This window comes from Heterodontus francisci, chromosome 7 (assembly GCF_036365525.1).
Source record: "Heterodontus francisci isolate sHetFra1 chromosome 7, sHetFra1.hap1, whole genome shotgun sequence".
In the NCBI taxonomy this organism is placed as follows: Eukaryota; Metazoa; Chordata; class Chondrichthyes; order Heterodontiformes; family Heterodontidae; genus Heterodontus; species Heterodontus francisci.
Window position 1 is genome coordinate 16,053,551 of NC_090377.1, and position 26,641 is coordinate 16,080,191.

General features: G+C 44.3%; 1 protein-coding gene across 4 annotated transcripts in view; it reads left to right on the forward strand.

Moving 5' to 3' along the window:
• The window catches only part of adcy5 (adenylate cyclase 5), a 481,143-nt gene extending 460,660 nt beyond the window's left edge, over positions 1 to 20,483 (forward strand). For 3 of the 4 annotated variants that reach the window (XM_068034838.1, XM_068034836.1, XM_068034840.1), the window contains exons 17-21: positions 2,473 to 2,605; positions 9,711 to 9,974; positions 12,234 to 12,438; positions 14,007 to 14,131; positions 18,374 to 20,483. In XM_068034838.1, coding sequence (XP_067890939.1) covers positions 2,473 to 2,605; positions 9,711 to 9,974; positions 12,234 to 12,438; positions 14,007 to 14,131; positions 18,374 to 18,502 — 856 coding nt within the window. In that variant the 3' untranslated portion in view covers positions 18,503 to 20,483. The remainder of the gene's footprint in view (positions 1 to 2,472; positions 2,606 to 9,710; positions 9,975 to 12,233; positions 12,439 to 14,006; positions 14,132 to 18,373) is intronic. The other variant, XM_068034839.1, reaches the window with a different exon arrangement.
• Positions 20,484 to 26,641: the final 6,158 nt, after the last annotated feature.

Genomic DNA, 26,641 nt, shown 5'->3' on the forward strand with positions numbered 1-26,641 from the left:
TCATTCTTGATCCTTTCACAAGTGGGAACAGTTTCTATCTACTCTGTCCAGACCTCTCATGATTTTGAACACCTCTATCAAATCACCTCTCCGCCTTCTTTTATCCAAGGAAAACAGTCCTAACTTCTCCGATCTATCTTCATAACTGAAGTTCCTCATCCCTGGAACCATTCTCATGAATCTTTTCTGCACTCTCTCCAATGCCTTCACATCTTTCCTAAAGTGCAGTGCCCAGAACTGGCCGCAATACTCCAGCTGAGGCCAAACCAGTGTCTTATATAAGTTCAACATAATCTCCTTGCTCTTGTATTCTATGCCCCTATTAATAAAGCTTTATTAACTGCTCTCTCAACCTGTCTTGCCACCTTCAATGACTTATGCACATATACACCCAGGTCCCTCTGCTTAATTAATTAACTGAATTTTTAAATTCATGGTGGTATTTGAATTCATGCTGTCAGATCATTATCTAGCCTCTGCAATTACTAATTCAGTAGCATAGCCACTTAGTTTTCGCACCCCTAACTTATGACACAGGGAGTATGTGGCCTTTATTCCTCCCAGCAAAATGCACCAACTCACACTGATTGATACTGAAATACATTTACCATTTGCATGCTGATACCAAATTTTTAAAAATTAAGAACATAAAAGTTTTGCCACTAATTTCAGGCAGAGAACTTCTTTATTTAGATTTAGATTTTTAGATACAGCACGGAAACAGGCCCTTCGGCCCACCGAGTCTGTGCCGACCATTAACCACCCATTTATACTAATCCTACACTAATCCCATATTCCTACCACATCCTCACCTGTCCCCATATTCCCCTACCTATACTAGGGGCAATTTATAATGGCCAATTTACCTATCAACCTGCAAGTCTTTTGGCTGTGGGAGGAAACCGGAGCACCCGGCAGAAACCCACACAGACACAGGGAGAACTTGCAAACTCCACACAGGCAGTACCCAGAATTGAACCCAGGTCGCTGGAGCTGTGAGGCTGCGGTGCTAACCACTGCGCCACTGTGCTGCCATAAGTGCCAAGTTGGCAAGTACAGGATGGAGTATTTATCACCACCATCCCCCCACCCGACTCCCGTATTAAAATCGGGATTGCATAAACATTCGTTATCCTTTAATCCCACTGTTAAGATATTCAGTGTCAACCGTGGCTCAGTGGGTATCACTTTTACCTGTGAGTCAGAAGATTGTGTGATTGAGTTCCATAGCTGAGACATGAGCACATCATCTAGGCTGACATTCCAATGCAGTAATGAGGGAGTGCTGCACTGTTTATGGAGCCGTCTTTTGATAAAGAAGTTAAATTAGGGCCCTGATTGCCGTCTCAGTTTGATGTAAAAGATCCCATGGCACTATTTTTGAGGAAGAACAGGGGAGTTATCCCCAGTGTGCTGGCCAATATTTATCCCTCAGTCAACATTACCAAAATCGATTATCTGGTCCTTCGCTCATTACTGTTTGTGGGAGCTTGCTGTGCACAAATTGGCTGCTGCGTTTCCGACATTACAACAGTGACTTCAAAAGTTCTTCATTGGCTGAAAAGCACTTTGGGATATCCTGAGGTCTTTCGTTTCTTTGTGCCTCACTCCAGACAGGTGCTCAGAAGCTGGGAACTGGAATGCTGTCTATCATTTGTCCTGGTGCTCTTCTGCTGCTGGGGTCACCTGTTTGAATGTAATCCTCTGGAAATACTTTTTCTAATCAGAGCTGCTCCCAGTAGTTGCTTTGGGATTTATTTTCGGGAGCAGCAGGGAGAAGGGAAATGCCATACTGATAAGCCCACCAAACCTCACACAAGTGAGACCCAGCAGCAGAGGAATACAAACACTACTTGTGTCATCCCCTGTGCACAGTGTGGAGACAAACTGAGGCATGGGGAGACCATATCTGGAGGGTCCAGAACAGGAGCTGAATGTAATCCCTGATGGCATTCAGGCTGTTGGATTCCTGGCAAAACACAGCACTATAAGTTTGCACCAGAGATTCTGATGCACTTCTGTCCTCTCTGAAAGTCAGGAAATAGGCCATACCATATCATTCAGGCTAAAACTACAAATTTAAATTTATTTACATAACTTTCGATTCCACGGAGAACAAGGTAAAGCAATGACAGAGCAACACGGCTTACATGATAGTTTAAATTGTCTGAAGAAGTTAGTGTCCAAAACCTTAAAAGTTATGTAACCTGACATGGAACCAGCACAAATCAGAGCCTTCAGAAGAGGAGAGGTGAGGCAGGAACATTGGAAACAAGTAGAAGTCTAATACTGCCCAATTGTGAAGTACGTGAACTCCACTATGTTGCCTAAACCTGACTCATCCTTTAAATTGTTCATGTGTATTTCAATCAATTCAGTAATTTTCTTTTTTCAGGATGTAATATGAGGACTCAGCAAAGAAAAACATTCAGCTATGGCTGTTTATGTTAATTATCTCTTTCCTTGTGACAGCTCTCTGAAGTTCTCAAAGGTAGCCTTGAAGATCATGACTCCTATTGTTATCATGGTGTTTGTTCTGGCACTCTATCTCCATGCTCAGCAGGTAGAATCAACAGCCCGGCTGGACTTCCTATGGAAGCTGCAGGTAAGAATGCAGCCACAATCTTTGATCACACCACTCTTCAGATTATTCAGCTGCCAAGTTCCCTCAGTGCCAAACCATGTTTGTACCTCGCTACTTTCTTTAACCCTTCAGTCATCGACCAGCAGTTGAAAAGATCTCTTGTTGATGTGAGATTATTTCTTATCTCTCAATGCAGTGCCCAGTGAGCTATGCACATCAGTAAGGTTCCCAAACTGTGCAGTTTCATTCAGCAGTGTGAGGGCTACAATTGAACTCAGTGCCATTTGAAATGGGTGGGGGAGGGAGGGGGGGGTTGTGCTCCAGTGATTCGGATTCAAAAATGGTCGCAAGCCCAACCTCAGTTGGCTCATCTAGGCTGCGATGTGTAAATGTGATGCATGCACTGATGATCCAGGTTCATCCATGACTAGTGTTGGTTTGAGAGAGGTAGCGGAGTTCTGATGAAAGGTCACAGACTCGAAACGTTAACTCTGCTTCTGTCTCCACGGATACTGCCTGACCTGCTGTGTATTTCCAGCACTTTCTGTTTTTATTATAGCAGAAGACAACATTAGTTCTTTTGATGCCTTGTGAAGATCGGGGGGCAGGGCAGAATGTGAAATAAAAAGCAATCAACCTTTATTACTATCTGAAGAAAGAACTTGACTTTATCGGTCAGGATCTTGTGGAGGCAGCAGGGCTCCTGGCACTGGGATGAAAGGGCGGGGTGGACTCCGCCTCTGCCTTTTTTGTGCACCTCCCCCCCCCCCGCACCCTCCCCCCTTCCAGGCACAATTCTTTGTTGTTCCGGAGGCGAAGTTTCCGCCCCCAGGATCTCCGTCCCTTTAAAGACGAGGATACCCCCTCCAAGAGCTGCTGGCCAGTCAGAAGGCTGGCAGCTCATCTGTATCGCGCGGCGCCACCGGGGGCGGTGGCCACAACCAGTACTGCAGAGGCCTCAGACCCAGGCCCAGCGCTGGAACGCCGGACTTCAGGTAAGTGAGGCGGGGTCGCTGGGGCCAGTCCGGAAGGCCTTGGCGAGGGGGGGAGTGGTCAATGGAAGTGGAGGTTTTGCCAGCGGGGGTCCTCCCTATGTGGCGAACTCACCCCCACCACTGGTAAGATCCCAGCAGTGATGGGAAGAGGCCCTTACTTGGCCATTAATAGGCCTCTTAAGGGCCTCAGTTGGCAAAATCACTTGGCGATGGAGCGGTGATGGGCCCTCCATCCTCCACCACCCGTTGCGATGCTATGGGCCTGCCCACCGCCGATCCCGCCTCAGGGGGGGGACCATAAAATCCAACCTATGGTGTGTCAGCTGAGGTTCAGTGGGTAGCACTCTCACCGATAAGTCAGAGAGTTATGGGTTCAAGTCTCCCTCTGGAGGCTTCATTGCAGTACTGAGGGAGTGCTGCACTGTCGGAGGTGCTCCCTTTTGGACCAGATGTTAAACCGAGGCTCTATCTGCCCTCCCAGGTGGTCGTAAAAGATCCCATGGCACTATTTCAAAGAATAGCAGGGGAATTATGCCCAGTGATTTCAAACAATATCACTAAAACAGATTACCTGGTGTAATGTTTGTTTGCGTTTTTGTTACTGTTTGTGGGAGGTAACTGTGAGCAAATTGAGCGCCTTGTTGCCTACATTATAACAATGACCACACTTCAAAAGTACATACAGGTGTAGAGTAGGGAAGGGAGAGCGATCCTTTGGCTTAGTGATAGCATTCCCTGCTCTGAGTCAGCAGGTGAATAGTTAGAGTCCCTCGTTCAACAGACCAAGTGAGTAGAGACTAGAAAATGATCTCTTAAGTACTGGGTTGACACCCAGCGATGGCTGCAGCAGCCCTCCTTCCAAAAAGGTTGTGGGGCTTTTTCGCTTTGTGTTGTAGACCACTTAGGAGAAGGTGATCCCACCCTCACCTGAACCCGAGACCTAAACCTAAACCAAACACTAACCTTAGCAGTAACCCTAACCCTAGCCTTAGTCATAACCCCAAGCTAAACCTAGCCCAAGCTTATAAATTCAGAGCATTTTCTACAAGACATCAAGAAAATCTTGAAGAAATTAAAAACTGAGTATTCCGGAACTTCCCGGGTGAGCCAGCATTAATCTACCAAGGGAAAAGACAGCTTCTTCATGGCTAAACCGTGAAGGTTTGCATTGGCTACAGGCAGGAAACAAAATGATGGCAATGATTGGGCTTTATGCCATGAATGTCTGATGTATATTTAAATGAGCGGTGCTGTGTCAGGACAATATTGTCATCAGGGTTAGGGCTAGGTATTGGATTAGGGTTAGGGTGAAGGATTAGGGCAGGACTAGAGTTAAGGCAAAGGCTAAGGCTAACATTGGGTTGGGGCTCAGGCTAGGGTAAACACTAGGACTCGGGTTATTGTTTAGACTAAGGCTAGGGTTAGGTCTAAGCTTGGGTTAGGTTTAGCTTGGGGTTATGACTAGGGCTAGCGTTAGGGTTACTGCTAGGGTTAGTGTTTGGTTTAGGTTTAGGTCTCAGGTTAGGGTGAGGGTGGGATCACCATTAAAGGTTAGGATGGGGCTAGGACTAAGACTCAGGTCATGGTTTGGATTCGGGCTTGTGTCAGATCTAGTCAGGGCTAGGGTTATAGTTAGGGTGGGGTAATTGGGCAGCAGTGGTGGGAAAAGCCTCCCCTCCCATTTTTACATACTCATTTCTTGAGTTTCATTTCACTAGTATCTGCCACTTTTATTCGGCTCATGCCTTGCATCGGTGTCTGTCCAACTCTTCTTGCCAATTCTCATACCCACCTAGGGTTATAATTGGAATTGGAATGTAAGGCATATATTACTAACTTTGCAGTGAGTGTATCTAATTGAAAGAGCAGTCATGCTTAAGGTCAAGTCAAAGAGCATAGATTTTATGGTAAGGGTTTTGAAGAAGATTAAGGGCATAGTGTTGAGAATGGCTAGGTTAGAGTTAAGGCTTGTATAGGGACTATGTAAGGGCTGTTTAGGTTTAGGAGTCAGGGTTAGGAGTTAGCTGGGGGTTAGGGTTAGGATTACCTTAGTTTTCGGGTTAAAGCTAGGGATAGGATTAGGGTTAGGTTTAGGGTTTTGGCCTAGGTTATGGTTAGGGTTAGTGTTAGTGTTTGTATCTGCAACTACATTAGGGTTAGGTTTAAGGTTTTTCTCTGCGTACACTGCACTGGGATCAGTCTTCGGAAAGCATGAATGGACAGTGCTTCCTGGATTTTCCCATTGTCACTGTTTTCATTTGTGTGTTACCACCAGCATTTAGAAACATTACTCAGATGGTCCTGGTCCTAATTTCAGATGGTTCTGGTGCCAAGAGTGGCTGGTATTCATTCAGTGGTCACATTAGGTAGAATATCACTGCACTGAATAGGGCTTTAAGGCACTGTTAAACGATAATTCTCAAGTTGGACTCAGATCAATGAGAACAGTGGCTCCAAGTGGTTTGAACAAGTAGTGCATTTAGTTGAAAGAGTTTCTGCATCAGAAAATCTCTCCAGTTTAATTTGAAGTAATTGTTACCAATTCAGAGCATTTTCTACAAGGCACCAAGAAAATCTTGAAGAAATTAAAAACTGAGCATTCCGGAACTTCACGGGCGAGCCGGCATTAATCTACCAAGGGATAAGACAGCTTCATGTATTGGGTCTAAACCCCCTTCAGGGAACTGAAACCTGAGAGACTTGGAAGCCTCTGTATGGGGCTGAATAAAGTGAAGACAGGAGATGCATTTTTTTTTCCATTTGCAGAGTTTAAATATTTATCCTGCATATCCTTGGGACATTGGATGTTACAGGTGGCTGTTAATTATTGTTTTAAAATGGATAGGTAACTCAAAAATTGATTATCTGATCATTCATTTATTTCATTGTTGATTGATTCCTTATTGGTTGCAATGTTTGCCTCTATAACAACAGTGACTGAAGACAAAAATGAACTCATTGTATGTGAAGGACTTTCAGATTTATCAGATTAGTGTTTCAGGATTTTGACTCACGACGATGAAGAATGTCCAAATCAGGATGGTGTGTGACTAGAGGGGGTAGATTACAAATGATGGGGTTCCTTCAACATTGCTGCTCTTGGCTTTCGTCACAGTAGAGGTCACATAGGGAGGAGGATGCTGTCAGATTACCTTCAGCAATTTACTGTGTTGCATCCTGTAGATAGTGGATAGCACATACAGTAGCCACCATGCGCCAGTGGTGGAAGGAGTGAATACCGAATCCAATGGGAGGGGCACTGATCAAGCCAACTGTTCTGTCCTGGATGGTGTTCCTGCTTTTTGAGCAGTGTTGCAGCTGCACCCAGCCAGGTGCATAATGAATATTCCATGACTAAACTGAGCTGACCCTTGTAGATGGTGAAGAGCCTTTGCGTGTTCAGGAAGTGAGCTACTCACTGCAGAATATCCAGCCTCTGCTTTCTTAACCATGGTGTTAATATGGTTGGTCCAGTTACGTGTTTGGTCAATAATTCTTTGTATCATTCAGTTCAGTGTTGCTCAGGCTCTTCCTGTCATACTCAGTTGAATGCTGTCTTGATGTCGAGGGACAATCTCTCTCACCTCTGTGTGATGCATGACAGCATATTGGTTATGTTACTGTGCTAGTAATCCAGAGGCCTGGACTGATAATCCAGTGACAGGAGTTCAAATCCCACCATGGCAGCTGGGGGGATTTCAATTAAATAAATCTGGATTTTTTTTTTAAAGCTACGACAGTAATGGTGACCATAATGGTGGAACATTAGCAAATAGAGTTCAGTCTGGAGAAGTGTAAGGTAATGCCTTTGGTGAAGGCTAACAAGGCAAGGGAATGCACAATAAATGGTAGGATACAGAGAAGTGTGGAGGAACCTTGGATTGTATGTCCACAGATCCCTGAGGATGGCTGGGCAGGTAGATAAGGTGGTCAAGAAGGCATATGGGATAGTTCCCTTTATTAGCCAAGGCATAGAATATAAGAGCAGAGATGAGGAGGAATTTCTTCTCTCAGAGGGTCGTTCATCTTTGGAATTCTGTACCTCAGAGAGCAGTGGAGGCTGGGTCATTGAATATATTCAAGGCTGAGTTAGACAGATTTTTGATTGCCAAGGGAGTCAAGATGTCACGATCAGATGAGAAAGACATCTAAGGTTCCCTTTCAGCCTTCACCTGGTCTTACTGTAACAGGGTTTTATTTTTAAACATTGTTTTTAGCTCCCCCTTGGTGAATCCTTGTTCACCGCTTTCCAATTATAAGGCAAAGAAATCAGCACAAACAGGCTTTCTTAGGATTAAAGAAGAAAAGTTGAAATTTATTAAACAAACTCTAATTTGGTTTAACGTCTGCAGATACACACCACGCCCCACACTAACATGTATACGTGATACACATATGCAAATAGAGACATAAAGAGCAGAAGGAAATAAAGTGGAAAGGTTTGAGGCAATATCTGAAGAGTTGTTGTTACGGTTCTTCAAGCTCATTGTAGAGTCCTTGATTGTAGGTAGATCTTGCTTTTCGTCTTGTTCGCTGTAGGAGGCTTTTCTTTCTTGGGATTCATGTGTCTTCAGTGGATTCAGAGGCTTATGAGAAAGAGATGGGAGCAGACAGGAGAGAGATCTTCACAGTCCAGGAGCAAATAGCTTTTTGCCCAAACAGTTTGTACAAATTCAAAAAAACTCAGGTTGCCCAGCAGGTTAGTCATGTGACTAGCTGGTGTGACCATGTCCATTTGTGTATTCGGCCATCTTAGCAGTCAACCTGGAATGCGAGCTCCCCCACCTTCAACATCTGGTGATCAAACGTCCATTGTGGGTGGCTGCTTTGTCCTTCCATGCACCATCTGTTAATATGCAAATGTCTTTTCCAACCACGGCTGATCTGTTTAACAAGTCCTTTCTTAACTCCAGTAACAGTTTTAAAATCAATGTTCATGACAAAATTAATGTGCCTCATTCTTGGCAGGTGGGGCTAGCATGACACGAGGGTTATTGGTGGCAGGCAGGAAAGTGGAGTTAAGACCACAATCAGACAAGCCATGATCTTATTGAATGGCGGAGCAGGCTAGAGGGGCCGAATGGCCTACTCCTATTTCTTATGTTATGTGGTTATTTCCGAACCCAAACTGAACATTGACAAGCAGGTTACTGGTGAGTAGGTGTTGCATGATGGCACTTTTGATGACTTCTTTCCATCACTTTGCTGATAATTGGGAAGAGGCAAATAGGTTGGATTTGTCCAGATTTTTGTGATGGGAAATGGCTGGACAATTTTCTACATGTCGTAGCTGCACTGGAGCAACTTGGCTTTGGAGGATGGAGGGTGTAATGAGTAGCTCTGGTGTGCAGGTCTTCAGCACTACAGCTGGCATGTGGTCACGTCACAACCTTTGCTGTCTCCAGTGCACTTAGACGCTTCCTAATGCCATGTGGAGTGAACTGAATTGGCTGGAGACTGACCCCTATGATGGTGGGGACCCGAGGAAGAGGCTGCGTGGGATCATCCACTTGCTACTTGCGGCAGAAAATGATTGGCCACACTTCAGCTTTGTCTCTTGCCCTTGCATATTGGGTGCTGCCCATTGGTTGAGGATGAGGATATTTCTGGGGCTGTTGCCCTGGTGCCAGTCCATAAGTTACCTGATTTATTCAATACAATTTCACAACTTGCCTTGTCAAGGTTTGAACTCACAAACCTCTCTTGTTGATTAGTAGCCTGTGTATCATAACCAGAACAATTAAGATAATTGGCAAAAGAACCTGGCAGGGAGATGAGGAAAAATATTTTTACACAGCTACTACTTGTTCTGATCTGGAATGCACTGCCTGAAAAAGTGGTGGAAGCAGATTGAACTGTAACTTTCAAAAAGGAACTGAAAAGAGTGGGACAAATTAGCTCTTTCAAAGAGCCAGCACAGGCAAGATAGGCCAAATGGCCTCCATCTGTGCTGTATGGTTCTAGGACTATCATACCTGAGAGATATATGATACTGCGCAATAACTGTGATTGAGCATTGTGTAAACAATGTGATAAGACACTGTGTATATAAATGTAAGTCTGAAGTTCATTAAGAACAAGTGTTCAAAAATGTCAACATGAGATTAAGTCTTTACCATTTCCTTGTTCAGGCCACAGAAGAGAAAGAAGAAATGGAGGAACTTCAGGCATACAACAGACGTCTTCTGCACAACATCCTGCCCAAAGATGTCGCCGCACACTTCCTTGCACGCGAGAGGCGTAATGACGAGTTGTACTACCAGTCCTGCGAGTGTGTGGCTGTAATGTTTGCCTCCATCAGCAACTTCTCCGAGTTTTACGTCGAGTTGGAGGCAAACAATGAAGGAGTCGAGTGCCTCCGGCTTCTAAATGAAATCATTGCTGACTTTGATGAGGCAAGTGCTGCTAGCGATGCTGACATTGGGTGACTGGATGTAAGGATGTGTCAATCCATGTTTCTGCTGCTAAAGCCCTCATCTGTTACATCCAGACTCGACTATTCCAACACACTCCAGGCCAGCTTCCCCACCTTGCAGCCTCCGTAAATTCTTTGAGTCCATCTTTAACTTTGCTCGCTGTATCTTATCTCACACCAAGCCCTGTTCACCCATCACCCCTGTGCTCAATGACTTACATTGGGCTCCCAGTCTGGCAATGCCTCAATTTTTAAAAATGCACCTCATTGACCGAGCACTGTTGTAATATCTCTTTATGTCGCTCGGTGTCAGATTTTGTTTGTTAATGCTGCTCTGAAGCACCTTGGGAGATTTTACTATGCTACATTAATTTAGGACAGATGACCAAAAAACGGTAAAGAGGTAGGTGTAAGGTGCGTCTTAAAGGAGGAGAGAGAGGCTGAGTGATTTAGGGAGGGGAATTCAGAGCTTAGGGTCTAGGCAGCTGAAGGTACAGCTTCAAATGATTAGCCAGCGATTATAATCGGGGATGCGCAAGAAGTCAGAATTGGGGGAGTGCAGAGATCTCAGAGGGATATAGGACTGGAGGAGGTTACAGAGATGGGCGGGGTGGGTTGGTGAGGCTCAGAAGGGATTTTAAAACAAGAATGGGAACTTTAAAATCTAGGCGTTGCTGGACCGGAAGGAGCACCATCAGTATCCCAGCTAAAATCCTATCCTAATGGCAACACTGGGTTGTCAATTCTGGTTGGATGTATGCCTGTGGTGTCATGACATGATGTGCTGCCTCCCACTGCCCTGCCATTGGTTAACCCAACACGTTCATCCTCAGGGCACATGGCTTTCCCATGCCAATTGGGAAGCGTATGAGATTTGTTTTAAGGTCCAGTTGGATGATTCTTGACTGTTCAACACCCTTTTGTACTCCAACTGCTACATTTTGATAAATGTTAATATTTTGTTGATGCTGTCATGATTATTCTGTTTTGGCTCGAAGCAGTGTCTCGGAGTTTAATCTTTAATTCCTGGAGTCTCCTGGAGGGTTGGCAATCTTAATGTACTTTCGGGTAGGATACTGTGGGCAGAATCCGGGGATGGGTGCTGTGATAGGTGAACAGTGGTGGAGGGTGGAAAGTGGGGGTGGGTGGTGAAACCACACATCATTTTCCAGATGCCTGATTTAAGATGGGGCCAATTTTATTTTATTTATTTCTGGGATGTGGGTGTCACTGCCAAGGCCAGCATTTAATGTTCACCCCTAATTGCCATTGAGAAGGGGGTGGTGAGCTGCCTTCTTGAACTGCTGCAGTCCATGTGGGGTAGGAACACCCAGAGTGCTGTTAGGGAGGGAATTCCAGGATTTTGACCCAGTGACAGTGAAGGAACGGCGGCGATATGGTTCCAAGTCAGGATGGCATGTGACTTCGAGGGGAACTTGGAGGTGATCAGTGTTCCCATGTGCCTGCTGAAAATAAAAACTATTAGGAGCCATGAGCAGAACTTTTGCCATTTCTAAACCAAATACTTGACAAATTGCCAACTGTCTGTGGTGGAATGAATAATTTTCATACATAGTAATAAAATACGCATTAAATTTATGTATCAATCGAAAAAAAATTGAAATTGTAATAGATCAAACTCTGAATTATTGCGTTTTTTAAACTTTTTTAACAATAATTTTGTCAGTCAAGTTTTAAAACAATCTATAACTTAAGATGGATAAAATTAAGACAATTTTTTCAGCTATCGATTCTCGTGATTTAAAAAAAAGTTTCTAATTGCACATTCAGAATAACTTATCGTCTCAGCTATAATAGAAACAATAATGGTTGTGACCATGAAACTTGCTCATCGAACCAAAGGCATTATCTATAACCATGGTGTAGCTATACCATTTGAACAGGTTTATTTAGAGCACGATGATGTTTTTGCATTAAAATTATTATTTGAAACTGTAAAGTGCAGCATAATGATGAGCTTTTTAGCCCCACAATAAAAAACACGGCTCTTAATTTACTTGATTTAATTTTTCTTTAAGGGTTTTTCATGTTAATGTAATCCAACTGGGAAAGGTTGAGAGTCGCAAATGAGATGTTAAACAACCCATTGCAGCTCCGGAGCCACAGGCTGCCGACCCCTGACCCTAGACGGTAGAGGTCATTAATATCTACCTTGCAAATGATGGAATTATGGCCCGTGTCTCTAAGTTACAGCAAGGTGTTCTTTGATTCATTACAGATCATTAGCGAAGAGCAATTCCGCCAGCTGGAGAAGATTAAGACCATAGGCAGCACATACATGGCAGCGTCAGGTCTGAATGACTCCACGTATGACAAAGCTGGGAAAACACACATCAAGGCCCTGGCAGACTATGCTATGAGACTGATGGACCAGATGAAGTACATCAACGAGCACTCATTTAATAATTTCCAGATGAAAATAGGTAACTTGGACCTTTATTTGGAAGGATGTCAAGACATTGGGCAGCGTGCTGAGGAGATTTATTAGAATGGTGCTGGGGATGAGGGGCTTCAATTATGTGGAGAGACTGGAGAAGCTGGGGTTGTTCTACTTAGAGCAGAGAAAGTTAGGAGGGTAATTAATCGAGGTGTTCAAAATTATTTAGGGTTTTGATTGGGTATATAGGGAGAAACTGTTTGCACTGGCAATAAAAGCACTAACCAGAGGACACAGACTTAACATGATTGGCAAAATAACCAGAGGCAACATGAGAAAACATTTTTTTTTACACAAGGCGTTGTTATGACCTGGAATGTACTACCCGAGAGGGTAGTGGAAGCAGATTCACTAGTAACTTTCAAAAAGGGATTGGCTAAATATTTGAAGGGAAACGTTTGCAAGGCAATGAGGAAAGAGCAGAGTGTGGAATAATTGAATAGTTATTTGAAAGAGCTGGCACAGGCATGATGGGCCGAATGGCCTCCTTCTGCGCTCTATGATCCAGATATGGTGGTGTAGTGATACTGTCACTGGACTAGTAATCCAGAGGCTCAGGCTATGGCCCTGAAGACATGGGTCCAAATCCCACCACAGCAGCTGGTGGCATTTAATTTCTATTAATAAAAAATCTGGAATTGAAAGCTAGTCTTAGTAATGGTGCCAGAAAACTATCATAAAAACCCATCTGGTTCACCACTCTCCTTTATGGAAGGAAATCTGCTGTCCTTAAGCTGGTCTGGCCTACATGTTACTCCAGAAGAAGCATTTACAGTGTCTAACTTCTCGAATTGATACAAGCAATATATAATTGGTTTAAATCTCTAGCATATCTTTTATACCAATGGTATTTGGTTCTATAAAAGTCCATGGTACTTAATGACAGCTTTCTTGCAAAAAGTGTACACTGACTGCCAGATTATTTTATCTTTTCATGGGATGTGGGCGCTGCTGGCAAAGCCAGCATTTGTTGCCCATCCCCCATTGCCCTTGACAAATGAGTGGGTTGCTAGGCCATTTCAGAGGGCAGTTAAGAATCAACCACATTGTTATGGGTCTGGAGTCACATGTAGGCCAGTCCGGGTAAGGACAGCAGATTTCCTTCCCTTAAGGACATTAGTGAGTCAGATGGGTTTTATGAATGTTGATAGTTTTATGGCACCATTACTAAAACTAGCTTTCAATTCCAGATTTTTTATTAATTGAATTTAAATCCCACCAGCTGCTGTGGTGAGATCTGAACCTATGTCTCCACGGCCATAGCCTGGACCTCTGGATTACTAGTCCAGTCAAATCATGGGTTTGATTGCACTGGTAACGGGGAATAGCGAATTCTGCATTTCTGAAGTTCTGTTGCCGGGGAAGTCAGGATGAGGCAAATCGAGGAGTTAAGGTTAGACGCTAAGTGTAGGGTTTAAAAACCTGTAGACCATAGGAGGAAGAAAGACTGAAAGAGGTGAGGAGTTCCACATGAGGTGCTGGGAAGAAGTTGGAGGTTTTGTTACACATCTGAGTAGGCAAAAGTGATACAACAGTCTCTCCTTTTCCAATTAGGACTCAACATTGGTCCTGTAGTAGCAGGGGTGATTGGAGCCCGCAAGCCTCAATATGATATCTGGGGAAACACTGTCAATGTGGCAAGCCGAATGGACAGTACAGGAGTCCCTGACAGAATTCAGGTAAAGGGAAAAGCTTTGTCTATGCCATAAATTGACTTTTGACTTCAACATGAATTATCTCTGGGTTGTTGCCCGTGCCACGTGATAGCGAAGTGAGGAATAGAGAGAGAGGGGAGTTGAACACATGGCTGCAGGGATGGTGTAGGAGGGAGGGTTTTGGTTTCCTGGATAATTGGGGCTCTTTCTGGGGTAGGTGGGACCTCTACAAACAGGATGGTCTTCACCTGAACCAGAGGGGTACCAATATCCTGGGGGGGAGATTTGCTAGTGCTCTTCGGAGGGGTTTAAACTAATTCAGCAGGGGAATGGGAACCTAAAATGTAGTGCCAGTGTACAGGATGTTGAGAGTAGTGAGGTCAGGGATAAGGTTACAAGGACGCAAGAGGGCACTGGCAAGCAAGAACCTGGTTTAAAGTGTGTCTACTTCAACGCCAGGAGCATCCGGAATAAGGTGGGTGAGCTTGCAGCATGGGTTGGTACCTGGGATCTCGATGTAGTGGCCATTTCGGAGACATGGGTAGAGCAGGGACAGGAATGGATGTTGCAGGTTCCGGGATTTAGATGTTTCACTAAGAACAGAGAAGATGGTAAAAGAGGGGGGGATGTGGCATTGTTAATCAAGGAGAGTATTACAGCGACAGAAAGGACGTTTGAGGACTCGTCTACTGAGGTAGTATGGGCCGAGGTTAGAAACAGGAGAGGTGAGGTCACCCTGTTGGGAGTCTTCTATAGACCTCCAAATAGTTCCAGAGATGTAGAGGAAAGGATAGCGAAGATGATTCTCGACAGGGGCGAGAGTAACAGGGTAGTTGTTATGGGGGACTTTAACTTTCCAAATATCAACTGGAAATACTATAGTTCAAGTACTTTAGATGGGTCAGTTTTTGTCCAGTGTGTGCAGGAGGGTTTTCTGACACAGTATGTAGACAGGCCAACCAGGGGCGATGCCACATTGGATTTGGTACTGGGTAATGAACCCGGCCAGGTGTTAGATTTAGATGTAGGTGAGCACTTTGTTGATAGTGATCACAATTCGGTTAGGTTTACCTTAGCGATGGGCAGGGACAGGTATATACCGCAGGGCAAAAATTATAGCTGGGGGAAAGGAAATTATGATGCGATGAGGCAAGATTTAGGATGCGTAGGATGGGGAAGGAAACTGCAGGGGATGGGAACAATCGAAATGTGGAGCTTATTCAAGGAGCAGCTACTGCGTGTCCTTGATAAGTATGTACCTGTGAGGCAGGGAGGAAGTTGTCGAGCGAGGGAGCCGTGGTTTACTAAAGAAGTTGAAGCGCTTGTCAAGAGGAAGAAGAAGGCTTATGTTAGGATGAGACGTGAAGGCTCAGTTAGGGCGCTTGAGAGTTACAAGCTAGCCAGGAAGGATCTAAAGGGAGAGCTAAGAAGAGCAAGGAGAGGACACGAGAAGTCATTGGCGGATAGGATCAGGGAAACCCCTAAGGCTTTCTATAGGTATATCAGGAATAAAAGAATGACTAGAGTTAGATTAGGGCCAATCAGGATAGTAGTGGGAAGTTGTGTGTGGAATCAGAGGAGGTAGGGGAAGTGTTAAATGAATATTTTTCGTCAGTATTTACAGTAGAGAAAGAAAATGTTGTTGAGGAGAATACTGAGATTCAGGCTACTAGGCTAGATGGGATTGAGGTTCACAAGGAGGAGGTGTTATCAATTTTGGAAAGTGTGAAAATAGATAAGTCCCCTGGGCCAGATGGGATTTATCGTAGGATTCTCTGGGAAGCTAGGGAGGAGATTGCAGAGCCTTTGTCCTTGATCTTTATGTCGTCATTGTCGACAGGAATAGTGCCGGAAGACTGGAGGATAGCAAATGTTGTCCCCTTGTTCAAGAAGGGCAGTAGAGACAGCCCTGGTAATTATAGACCTGTGAGCCTTACTTCGGTTGTGGGTAAAATGTTGGAAAAGGATATAAGAGACAGGATTTATAATCATCTTGAAAAGAATAAGTTCATTAGCGATAGTCAGCACGGTTTTGTGACGGGTAGGTCGTGCCTCACAAACCTTATTGAGTTTTTCGAGAAGGAGACCAAACAGGTGGATGAGGGTAAAGCAGTGGATGTGGTGTATATGGATTTCAGTAAGGCGTTTGATAAGGTTCCCCATGGTAGGCTATTGCAGAAAATACGGAAGTATGGGGTTGAAGGTGATTTAGAGCTTTGGATCAGAAATTGGCTAGCTGAAAGAAGACAGAGGGTGGTGGTTGATGGCAAATGTTCATCCTGGAGTTTAGTTACTAGTGGTGTACCGCAAGGATCTGTTTTGGGGCCACTGCTGTTTGTCATTTTTATAAATGACCTGGAAAAGGATGTAGAAGGGTGGGTTAGTAAATTTGCGGATGACACTAAGGTCGGTGGAGTTGTGGATAGTGCCGAAGGATGTTGTAGGGTACAGAGGGACATAGATAGGCTGCAGAGCTGGGCTGAGAGATGGCAAATGGAGTTTAATGCGGAAAAGTACGAGGTGATTCACTTTGGAAGGAGTAACAGGAATGCAGAGTACTGGGCTAATGGGAAGATTCTTGGTAGTGTAGATGAACAGAGAGATCTTAGTGTCCAGGTACATAAATCCCTGAAGGTTGCTACCCAGGTTAATAGGGCTGTTAAGAAGGCATATGGTGTGTTAGTATTTATTAGTAGGGGGATCGAGTTTCGGAGCCATGAGGTCATGATGCAGCTGTACAAAACTCTGGTGAGACCGCACCTGGAGTATTGCGTGCAGTTCTGGTCACCGCATTATAGGAAGGATGTGGAAGCTATGGAAAGGGTGCAGAGGAGATTTACTAGGATGTTGCCTGGTATGGAGGGAAGGTCTTACGAGGAAAGGCTGAGGGATTTGAGGTTGTTTTCGTTGGAGAGGAGGAGGAGGAGAGGTGACTTAATAGAGACATATAAGATAATCAGAGGGTTAGATAGGGTGGATAGTGAGAGTCTTTTTCCTCGGATGGTGATGGCAAACACGAGGGGACATAGCTTTAAGTTGAGGGGTGATAGATATAGGACAGATGTCAGAGGTAGTTTCTTTACTCAGAGAGTAGTAGGGGCGTGGAACGCCCTGCCTGCAACAGTAGTAGACTCGCCAACTTTAAGGGCATTTAAGTGGTCATTGGATAGACATATGGATGAAAATGGAATAGTGTAGGTCAGATGGTTTCACAGGTCGGCGCAACATCGAGGGCCGAAGGGCCTGTACTGCGCTGTAATGTTCTAAAAAAAAAAGCGGATGGCGTGTAAAACGGGTGTCATTTTCCCACTAGGCTGCAGTTGCCCCCATAATTTTGAGATGGAAGTTTAGTTCTTCTTGGAGGAAACTCAAGCTTTTTGAATACTTTCTTCCTAATTTGGTGGCTGTTTGCCCCTTCTATCTTCAGATGCATGCCCAATGCTGCTTCCCATCCAAGAGGAAGGGTAATCAAGCTTCTACCAGCCCTTTGCCAACTAATCAATCACCAATGGGTGCTTAAAGTCTCACAGTCCCACACCAACAGGGTTGACTATTAACTGCCTTCTGTAGTGACCAACAAGCCACTAAGCTAAGAACAACTAGAGATGGGCAATAAATGCTGGCCTTGCCAATGACATGCACATCTGAAGAATTAATAAAGTAAAAAAAATCCTTCAAAAAAAGAAAAATGCTGGAAATACACAGCAAAACCATCAAGGCTAAAAGGAGAATAGAAAAGTTTTGGGTCGCGTCCCTTCACTAGAACTGGTCAGCTGTGGCTCAGTGGTAGCACTCTCACCTCTGAGGCAGGAAAGTCCTGCTCCAGGACTTCAATGTAAAAAGTCTTGGCTGGCACTCCAGCGCCATACTGAGGGAGTGCTGCACTGTCAATTGCACCATCAATTGAATGAGGCCCTGTCTGCTCTCTCAGGTAGCCGTAAGTGATCCCATGGCCTCTATTTGGAAGAAGAGCAACTGAGTTCTCCCAATGTCCCGGTCAATATTTATCTCTGGGAGCTTGCTGTGTGCAAATTGGCTGCTGTCTTTCCAACATGACTTCAAAAAGTATGTCAATGACTGTAAATTGGTTTGGAGCATCTTGAGGTTGTGAAAGGTGATATGTAAATTATACCCGAAACATTAGCCTGCCATTTCTCTCTGCAGTTACTTATGCATCCTGCTGTGTATTTACAGCAAATTCCAGTTTTGTACTTAACTTCATCTTCTTCTGTCATCCTTTAATTTGGTTGCTTGTTATCTCCTCAGGTGACTACAGATATGTACCAGGTCCTGTCAGCTGAAAATTATCACTTGGAGTACCGGGGACTGGTTAAGGTCAAGGGCAAGGGCGAGATGTGTACATATTTCCTGAACGAAGGTCCAGACAGCAGTTAGCGATGGCAGGCACAGAAAAAAAACTATGGTCGTCAAAACCCTTTGAAATCCTGTGCCGTATATGATCGAGAGGGATGGACTGAGGATGTGCAATGTTTGGGCCACAGCTGAGTGACGTTCTCAACCCCAACAGGACAAACTCCAGGCGGAGACCTTTCCAAAAAAAATCCCTCAAAAAAACAAGAAGAAGATGGGAACGTAGGAACAGGAAGAGGCCATTCAATCCCTTGAGTCTGTTCCACCACTCAGTGAGACCATGGCTGATCTGCATCTGAACTCCATCCACCCGCCTTGTTCCAAATGCCTAAGGCACAAAAACCACGCCAGCTCTGGCGAACACTCCAATTGGATAATTGTCCCCCTCCTACCACTTTTAAGGTCGCATAACCAAAGAATGTATGTTTAATATGTGTTCTGGAGATTTGGTGTACCATAAACACTCACACAAACACTTACATATACTCACTTACACATGTAGGCACATATACACACAATCAGTTACATGCATACACACATATGTCAACATATAAACACTTACATATACACACACAAACACTTACATGCACACACAATCACCCCACAAGCACATATACACACATCCAAATCCTTACATATACATACACTTAACCCCGCAAACACTTACATTTACACACATATGCACTTACATATATACACAAATACTTACACACACACACTCACCCCCGCAAACATATGTACACACATGCAAACACTTACATATATACACATATGCAAACACATGAGCAAGGCTGTTACGGGGTGAAACTTGTAACCAGCATGAATTATAGATAGGCACCGACAACAGATTATGGGCAGCCCAGCTGCCATTGTGATGTACCTGGCACTCACTTTTAATGGGCCCCCACCGTTAAAATCAGGCCAGGTATCTTTCCCACCAGAGTACTCCCGCAGCCCGGCGCTGAACAGTAGGTGCTAACAGAGGGCAGGTGAAACGAGGATCACTCACCGGCAATTAACCTGACGGCGTCCTCTTCTTAGTGGATTCAGCAGACTGCTCGGGCAGTCGGGAGTCCAGACTGTGACTTTACAGTCACATGAAAATGGGAGAACTTTTGGATGTTCTTCTGAGTGCGCCTTCCACACAGCAGAGAGGGATGGAAGCAAAAATACTTTCAAATTTACCACTTTTTGTTTTAGTTTGTAATATTACAACTGCAGATTTAGCAGAGCACTAGAATTCTATATTTTGTAAAAACAATAGCAGATGCCACGTACACCAGTGTATATTATTCTGATGTATTAGATGCCATTACAAGTACTCAGCGCAGCGCCCTTTCTGTGCAATACACTTTCCATCCCAGTCACACATTATTCTCGATTTGCAATACGGGTTCATTGCATGCAGGTCAGAGGACCTATTGATCTTCCCCCCACCCCGCAACTCCACCATCTTTGTTCCCCCCACCCCCATCCAGATATTCCTTCCTTCGTTGTTAAACAGTATCTGATTCCACAGGCGCTGCCCTTCACCATTGCAAGTACTGTTTGAATAGCCCGTGAGCAGGGATCAATGATGTTTCGTGAACGGAGAGGGTCATGTATGGGTCTCTAACTACTGGAATGTCATTGGAGGGGCAAACTTTTGTGATTTATAAGAGGGAAATACACTCTTTTGTTTTAATCCACATCTTGCAGACATTATGGTAATTTCCCATGGAAATTGAAATGTGTTCAATAATTTATTACAAACTGTATTAAACAAAAGATTGCTACACTGGCAAAGGGTCATGTGTGTCGTTTGTCGATGTCTCTGGCTCTAGGATTAGGAATCATTGAGGGAAAAAATGCCAGTGTTGTTCTGATGCAAAGTTTAACCCAAAACATTAACAAACGTCAACAGCAACTTGCATTTATATAGCACCTTTAATGTAATAAAACATCCCAAAGCACCTCACTGGAGTGCTATCAAACAAAATTTAGCACTGAGCCACATAAGGAGATAATAGCAAGAAATGCTGGATTCACTCAGCAGGTCTGGCAGCATCTGTGGAAAGAGAAGCAGAGTTAACGTTTCGGGTCAGTGACCCTGTTCCGAAGAAGGGTCACCGACCCGAAACGTTAACTCTGCTTCTCTTTCCACAGATGCTGCCAGACCTGCTGAGTGAATCCAGCATTTCTTGTTTTTGTTTCAGATTTCCAGCATCCGCAGTATTTTGCTTTTATTAAGGAGATAATAGGGCAGGTGACCAAAAGCTTGATCAAAAAGGTAGGATTTTAAGGAATGGCTTAAAGTTGGAGAGAAGGGTAGAGAGGTGGAGAGGTTTAGGAGGGAATTCCAGAGCTTAGGGCCCAGACAGCTGAAGGCACAGCCGCAAATGGTGGAACGATTAAAATCAGAGACGCTCAAGAGGCCAGAATTGGAGGAGTGCAGAGATCTCAGAGGGTTGTGGGGCTGGAGGGGTTTGAAAACAAAGATGAGAATTTTAAAATCAAGGCATTGCTCAACCAGGAACCAATGTAGGTAGTAAGCACAGGGGTGATGGGTGAACGGGACTTGGTGCAAGTTAGAATCCGGGCAATAGAGTTTTGGATGAGGTTAAGTTTGTGGAAGATGAATGTGGGAGTCTGGCCAGGAGTGTGTTAGACTAGTCAAATCTAAAGGTACACAACTCTGTGTTTCCAGAATTTCTGATTCTGGGATTGAGCCTTTCCGCTTCCACTTCAACTTTCCTCACTCTCTCCATTGCCACTTTCTTCCCCTCACTCTCTCCTGCAGCCGCTTCTCTTTCATTCATTGTCCCCGCCACCATTTCTTATTCCTTCACTCTCTCCTCTACCACTTTCTTTCTTCCATTCTCTCCTCTGCCACTTCTTATTCTATTGCTCGCACCTCTTAGATGTTGCTTGAGGAATAAATATTGGCCAGGACACTGGAGGGAACTTCCCTGCTTCGAAATGGAGTCATTGATGGCATGGAAGGATGCCAATTGCCTCATTGAGTCTATGCTGACTCTCTGTGGAACAATGCAGTCAGTTCCACTCCCCTGCTCGATCCCCATAGCCCTGCAATTTTATTTCCTTCTGCTCATCCAATTTCCTTTTTAATCATTGATTGTACCGCTTCCACCACTCTCATGGGCAACGAGATCCAAATCATTACCACTTGCTGTGTAAAACAGTTCTTCCTCACATTCCCCCTGCATCTCTTGCCCAAAGCCTTCAATCTGTGTCCCCTGGTCCTTGCACCATCAGTTAATGGGAACTGTTTTTCCTTGTCTAACTTATCTAAGCCTGGAAAAACTGTTTCTGTGCCATGGGATCTTTTACTTCCACCTGAGGGGGGCAGACAGGGCCTTGGTTTAATGTTTCATTCAAAGGTTGGCACCTCTGACAAATGCACCGCTCCCTCAGTACTGCACTGGAGTGTCATCCTAGAATATGTGGTCAAGTTTCTGGAGTGGTTCTCAAACCCACAAATACTGAAAATAATGAAACTGTAACACATCTAGATGTATAACACGCAATATATATATGTAAGTGAATGAACAGAGGGTATATAATATGAAAACTCATTTAAAAAATCCATTGTTGATAACAGTTTAATCAGTTTTGCTTATATTTATTTTAAACTATCTATTTCTGTGAATCAAATATTTGAACAGGAACATTTTGTTCCTCATATCTGTCACAGTAAAGGCAAAAATCTGGCTGAAATAAAGGTAATTCTTAAATTCTACGAATGGCAGAAGCCTGGATATTATTATTGGCATTGTTATTGTGTTTACCACTCAATGAATGCACTGTTTTAAATTACTCCTGTTAAGTGTATATGTTGACCAACAATGGTTTCTAAACCAAAAGATTACAAATGGCTCTGTACAGCAATTTTACACGTCCAGCAGAGGGAGCCAGTACGTACCTGTGAACGAGGTAAGATCCAGTGTGAGTCAAGCAGTACAGTCAGGATTTTAACAAATTCCGTTTAAAACTTATTTGTTGTTTATCTTTTTTTTTGCCTACATAATGGCGACGACAGTCTCTATATACCCAAGGTAGAATATACTTGGCTTAGAGGGGGTGCAACGAAGGTTCACTAGATTCCTGGGATGAGAGGGTTGTCCTATGAGAGATTGAGTAGAATGGGCCGATATTCTCCGCAGTAGAGAATTCCAAAGATTCACATTCCCGTGAGTGAGGAAATTTCTCCTCATCTCAGTCCGAAATGACCAACCCCATATCCTGAGACTTTGCCCCCTAGTTCTAAGCTCACTAATTAGAAGAAACAGCCTCTCAGCATCTACCCTATCAAGCTCCCTCAAGATCTTATGCTGATTCAGCCGTAGCACATAGCATCTCAAATCATAACAATCATTTGGCTGGAACCTCTGTCCAACGGAAGACACAAAGAAACAGTGCAAAAGGCTAAAAATGACCACTTTCTGGAGGCATTTGGTGATCTCCCCATTGAAGTTATGGCAGGAAAACCAATTAAATTTGTTACTGAACTTGTCAGATGTCCAAGGCCTTGTGCTTTGTCTCACTGCACACATTCCTGTCTTTAAGGAAAGTTCTGTGATATTCGCAGAACTGATGTGAGCAGGATGGGAATTGCACCTGTCGGAATCTCGCACGCACTGATCTCATCTCATTTGGGTTGCCAATGCTTCAGGACTGTCCTGGAATCACTGGGAATTTGACTGATCTGCCTGAGCATTGCTTCCAGCAAGTTTGGATAAATGTCAGGGAAAAATGTGGACTTTTTTTGGAGAAAAAACATGAGTCATTGAGTCATAATGGAACAGAAGGAGGCTATTCAGCCCATCGATTCTATGCTGGCTCTCTGTAGAGCAATCCAGCCTGTCCCATTCCCCTGCTCTGTCGCCTTAGCCCTGCAAGTTTATTGTCCTCAAGTGCCCATCCAATTTCTTTTTGTAATCGTTCAGTATCCGCTTCCGCCACTCTTGTAGACAGCAGTTTCCAGGTCATTACCATTCACTGTGTAAAAAAAGTTCTTCCTCACATTCCCACCTGCATTTCTTGGTGTTAAAACATTGTGGGCTTTTACCCGTCTACTTAGAACACTTCCTTTTTTTAGTTATACAAATATAGAAGAGTGGGGGGAGGCCGTTTGAGTCAAAAATTCCCCATTCCGGTAACAAAGGGCTGAAGGGTGGCAGGGCGGGTGGGGTGTGTGAAAATACTGCAGCGTGCCGATTTCCCAACGCCATTCCTAGCGCCAGCAAGTTTCATCAGGGCAGCCCCAACTTGCCCCCGATCCATCAAGAAGGCCAATTAAGATTGTTAAAGAGCTCATTGAAAGCCTGTTAAGGGGTATGTTCTGCTTTTGACAGGCACACATGGGTTGCATGCGCTGACTGGGCCAGAACAGAAGGGAACAGGGCCACTGGGAAACAGTGGGCAATAAGCGCTCAGGCAGTGAGGCAGGTCATCACCCTCCTGACATCGCAGGGACGTAAGAGAAGGGGCCAAGGCTGCCAAACACAACTGGGGGAACTACTTGAGGAAGGCTACAGCTGGCAATGGGGCTCCAATGGTGATGAGGAGCAGGAAGGACACGAAGGCCTTACCCTCAGCATAGGATCTAATGGCGAGAAGGAGCTATCTTGAGATGACCGAGAACCAGTGCCACAGGAGACTGCAAAAATCCAGCTACATGATCACAGAGATCTGTGCCCTCATCGCCAAAGACCTCACAGTGCTGCTTGCTATGCACTGCCAGTATCCGTCAAAGTCACTGTGGCCTTAAACTTCACTTCTGGCTCCTTCCAAGGATCACCCACAGATGTTGTAGCATCTTGTAAACGGCTGCACACCACTGCATCTCGCAGGTTACTGATGCTCTTTTTGCCAGAGCTGGACAGTAGTCAATTTGAAAAAGATGCAGCCTCACAGGGACAGAGGGCTGTGGGTTTTGCTGCCATCACTGGATTCCCACAGGTGCAGGGTATCATCAATTGCACCCATGTGACCGTCAAGGCACCAACTCACTGCCCAGTGAGAAAGGGCTTCCACTCCCCCAACGTTCAGCTGGTCTGCAACCACAAGAGCTTCTTCAATGTGTACGCTCACCTTCCTGGCAGCTGCCATGACTCCTTCATCCTCTGCCAGTCTTCACTCCAATCCCCAAACTCCATGGATGGATTCTAGAGCAAGAGATGGCTCTTCATCGCTCTACGAGAGCTCCAGACAGAAGCACATCTGACAAAAGGTCACAGACCTGAAATGCTAATTCTGTTTCTCTCTCTACAGATGCTCTCTACAGTGTTTCCAGCATTTTCTGTTTTTATTTCAGGATATTCTTCTATTCCTTTCTCCCTCATGTACTTATCTAGCATCTCCTTAAATACATCTCTGTTCTTTGCCTCAACTACTCCCTGTAACTGTGCGTTCTAACTCTCTGAGTAAACAGCTTTCTTCTGAATTCTTTATTGGATTTATTAGTGACTCTCGTATGACTCTTAGTTTTGGACTAGTTTTCTTTTCATCTCCCCTATCAAATTCCTTCATAATTTTAAAGGCTTCCATCAGGTCAGCCCTCAGCCTTCTCGTTTCTACAGAGTCACAGCCTATTCAGTCATTCCTACTAGTTATAACCTCTCAGTTGATAGTCCACATCCATTGCTAGCTAAAAGAGTGGGCAGGAAACCTGCTCAAGGCTGCGCCAAGTGTGCTTTATTAACCAGTTCAGAGCAACTCTTTTCACTGTTGGTAAGTGTTTGGAGCCTGATGGGTAGCTCCTAATGTTACTATGAAGATGGACACCTAAAGTTATGGAGGGGTTTCTCCAAAACGTCTGCCAAAGTTACAGCAGACAAACAAAAGCACCATAGTGGAAATTCTACCTCATAAAATCACAAACACATGTCCAAACACTTAATGTTGGAATCCCGTTTCCCATCCCATTCATGCGCTCTATTTTTTTCACACTTCCCATATCAATTGTGACTCAGTGGGTAGCACTCTTGCCTCTGAGTCAAAAGATTGTTATTTCAAGTCCCATTATGAAACTTGAGCACAAAATCCAGACTAACACTCCAGCCAAGTACTGAGAGCATGCTGCACTGTCAGAGGTACTGCTGTTTGGGTCAGATTTTAAACCCTCAGAACAACCTTCTCAGGTGGATATAAAAGATCCCATAGCACAGTTTTGAAGAAGAGCAGAGGAGTTCTCTCTGGTGCCCTGGCCAACATTTATCTCTCAACCAACATAATTAAAACAGATCACCTGTTCATTATCACATTGCAGGTTGTGGAACCTTGCACAGTTAGTTTTTAGTTTAGAGATACAGCACTGAAACAGGCCCTTCGGCCCACCGAGTCTGTGCCGACCATCAACCACCCATTTATACTAATCCTACACTAATCCCATATTCCTACCACATCCCCACCTGTCCCTATATTTCCCTACCACCTACCTATACTAGGGGCAATTTATAATGGCCAATTAACCTATCAACCTGCAAGTCTTTGGCATGTGGGAGGAAACCGGAGCACCCGGAGGAAACCCACGCAGACACAGGGAGAACTTGCAAACTCCACACAGTTAGCTGCTACGTTTTCTACGGTACAACAGACTATAGTTATAAAGTACTTATTGGGCTGTAAAATACTTTGGGATGTCCTGAGGTTGTGAAAGTTGCTATATAAATGCAAGTCTTCACTTTGTCTTTTTTAAATTCCCACATCACGCATGCATTGAGCAGATAGCGCATTGCTTTGCCAGTGTCATGTACAACAGTGATCCTTGACCCTATCTCCTACTTGTCCTCTCTGTATGTACACCTATTGATCAGTGGCCCAATATGTTGGCACCACGCCACCTGTGCAGCAACAACATAATTGCTGCATTTATAACTTCCTTTGTTACTTTGATGTTTTAAAATTTGCCACTTAATCTACAATTCCTTGAACCATTATTAGTTAGTTCAATATGTTTGAATTGACAGTGTGAGTAGCGCTTCTGCTCGGGCACTACTACTTAATTTGTAATTGGTTACACTTCAGTAGTTCTATTGTGATCTGAATCTGAATTCATATTCTGGGGCAGCTGTTTAGCTTTGCTCTTGTAAATCAATGAGAGTGCACATAGGCCTTGCAGGTGTGATCAAACACCTTAAAAACTCCAAAAATAATTTGGCA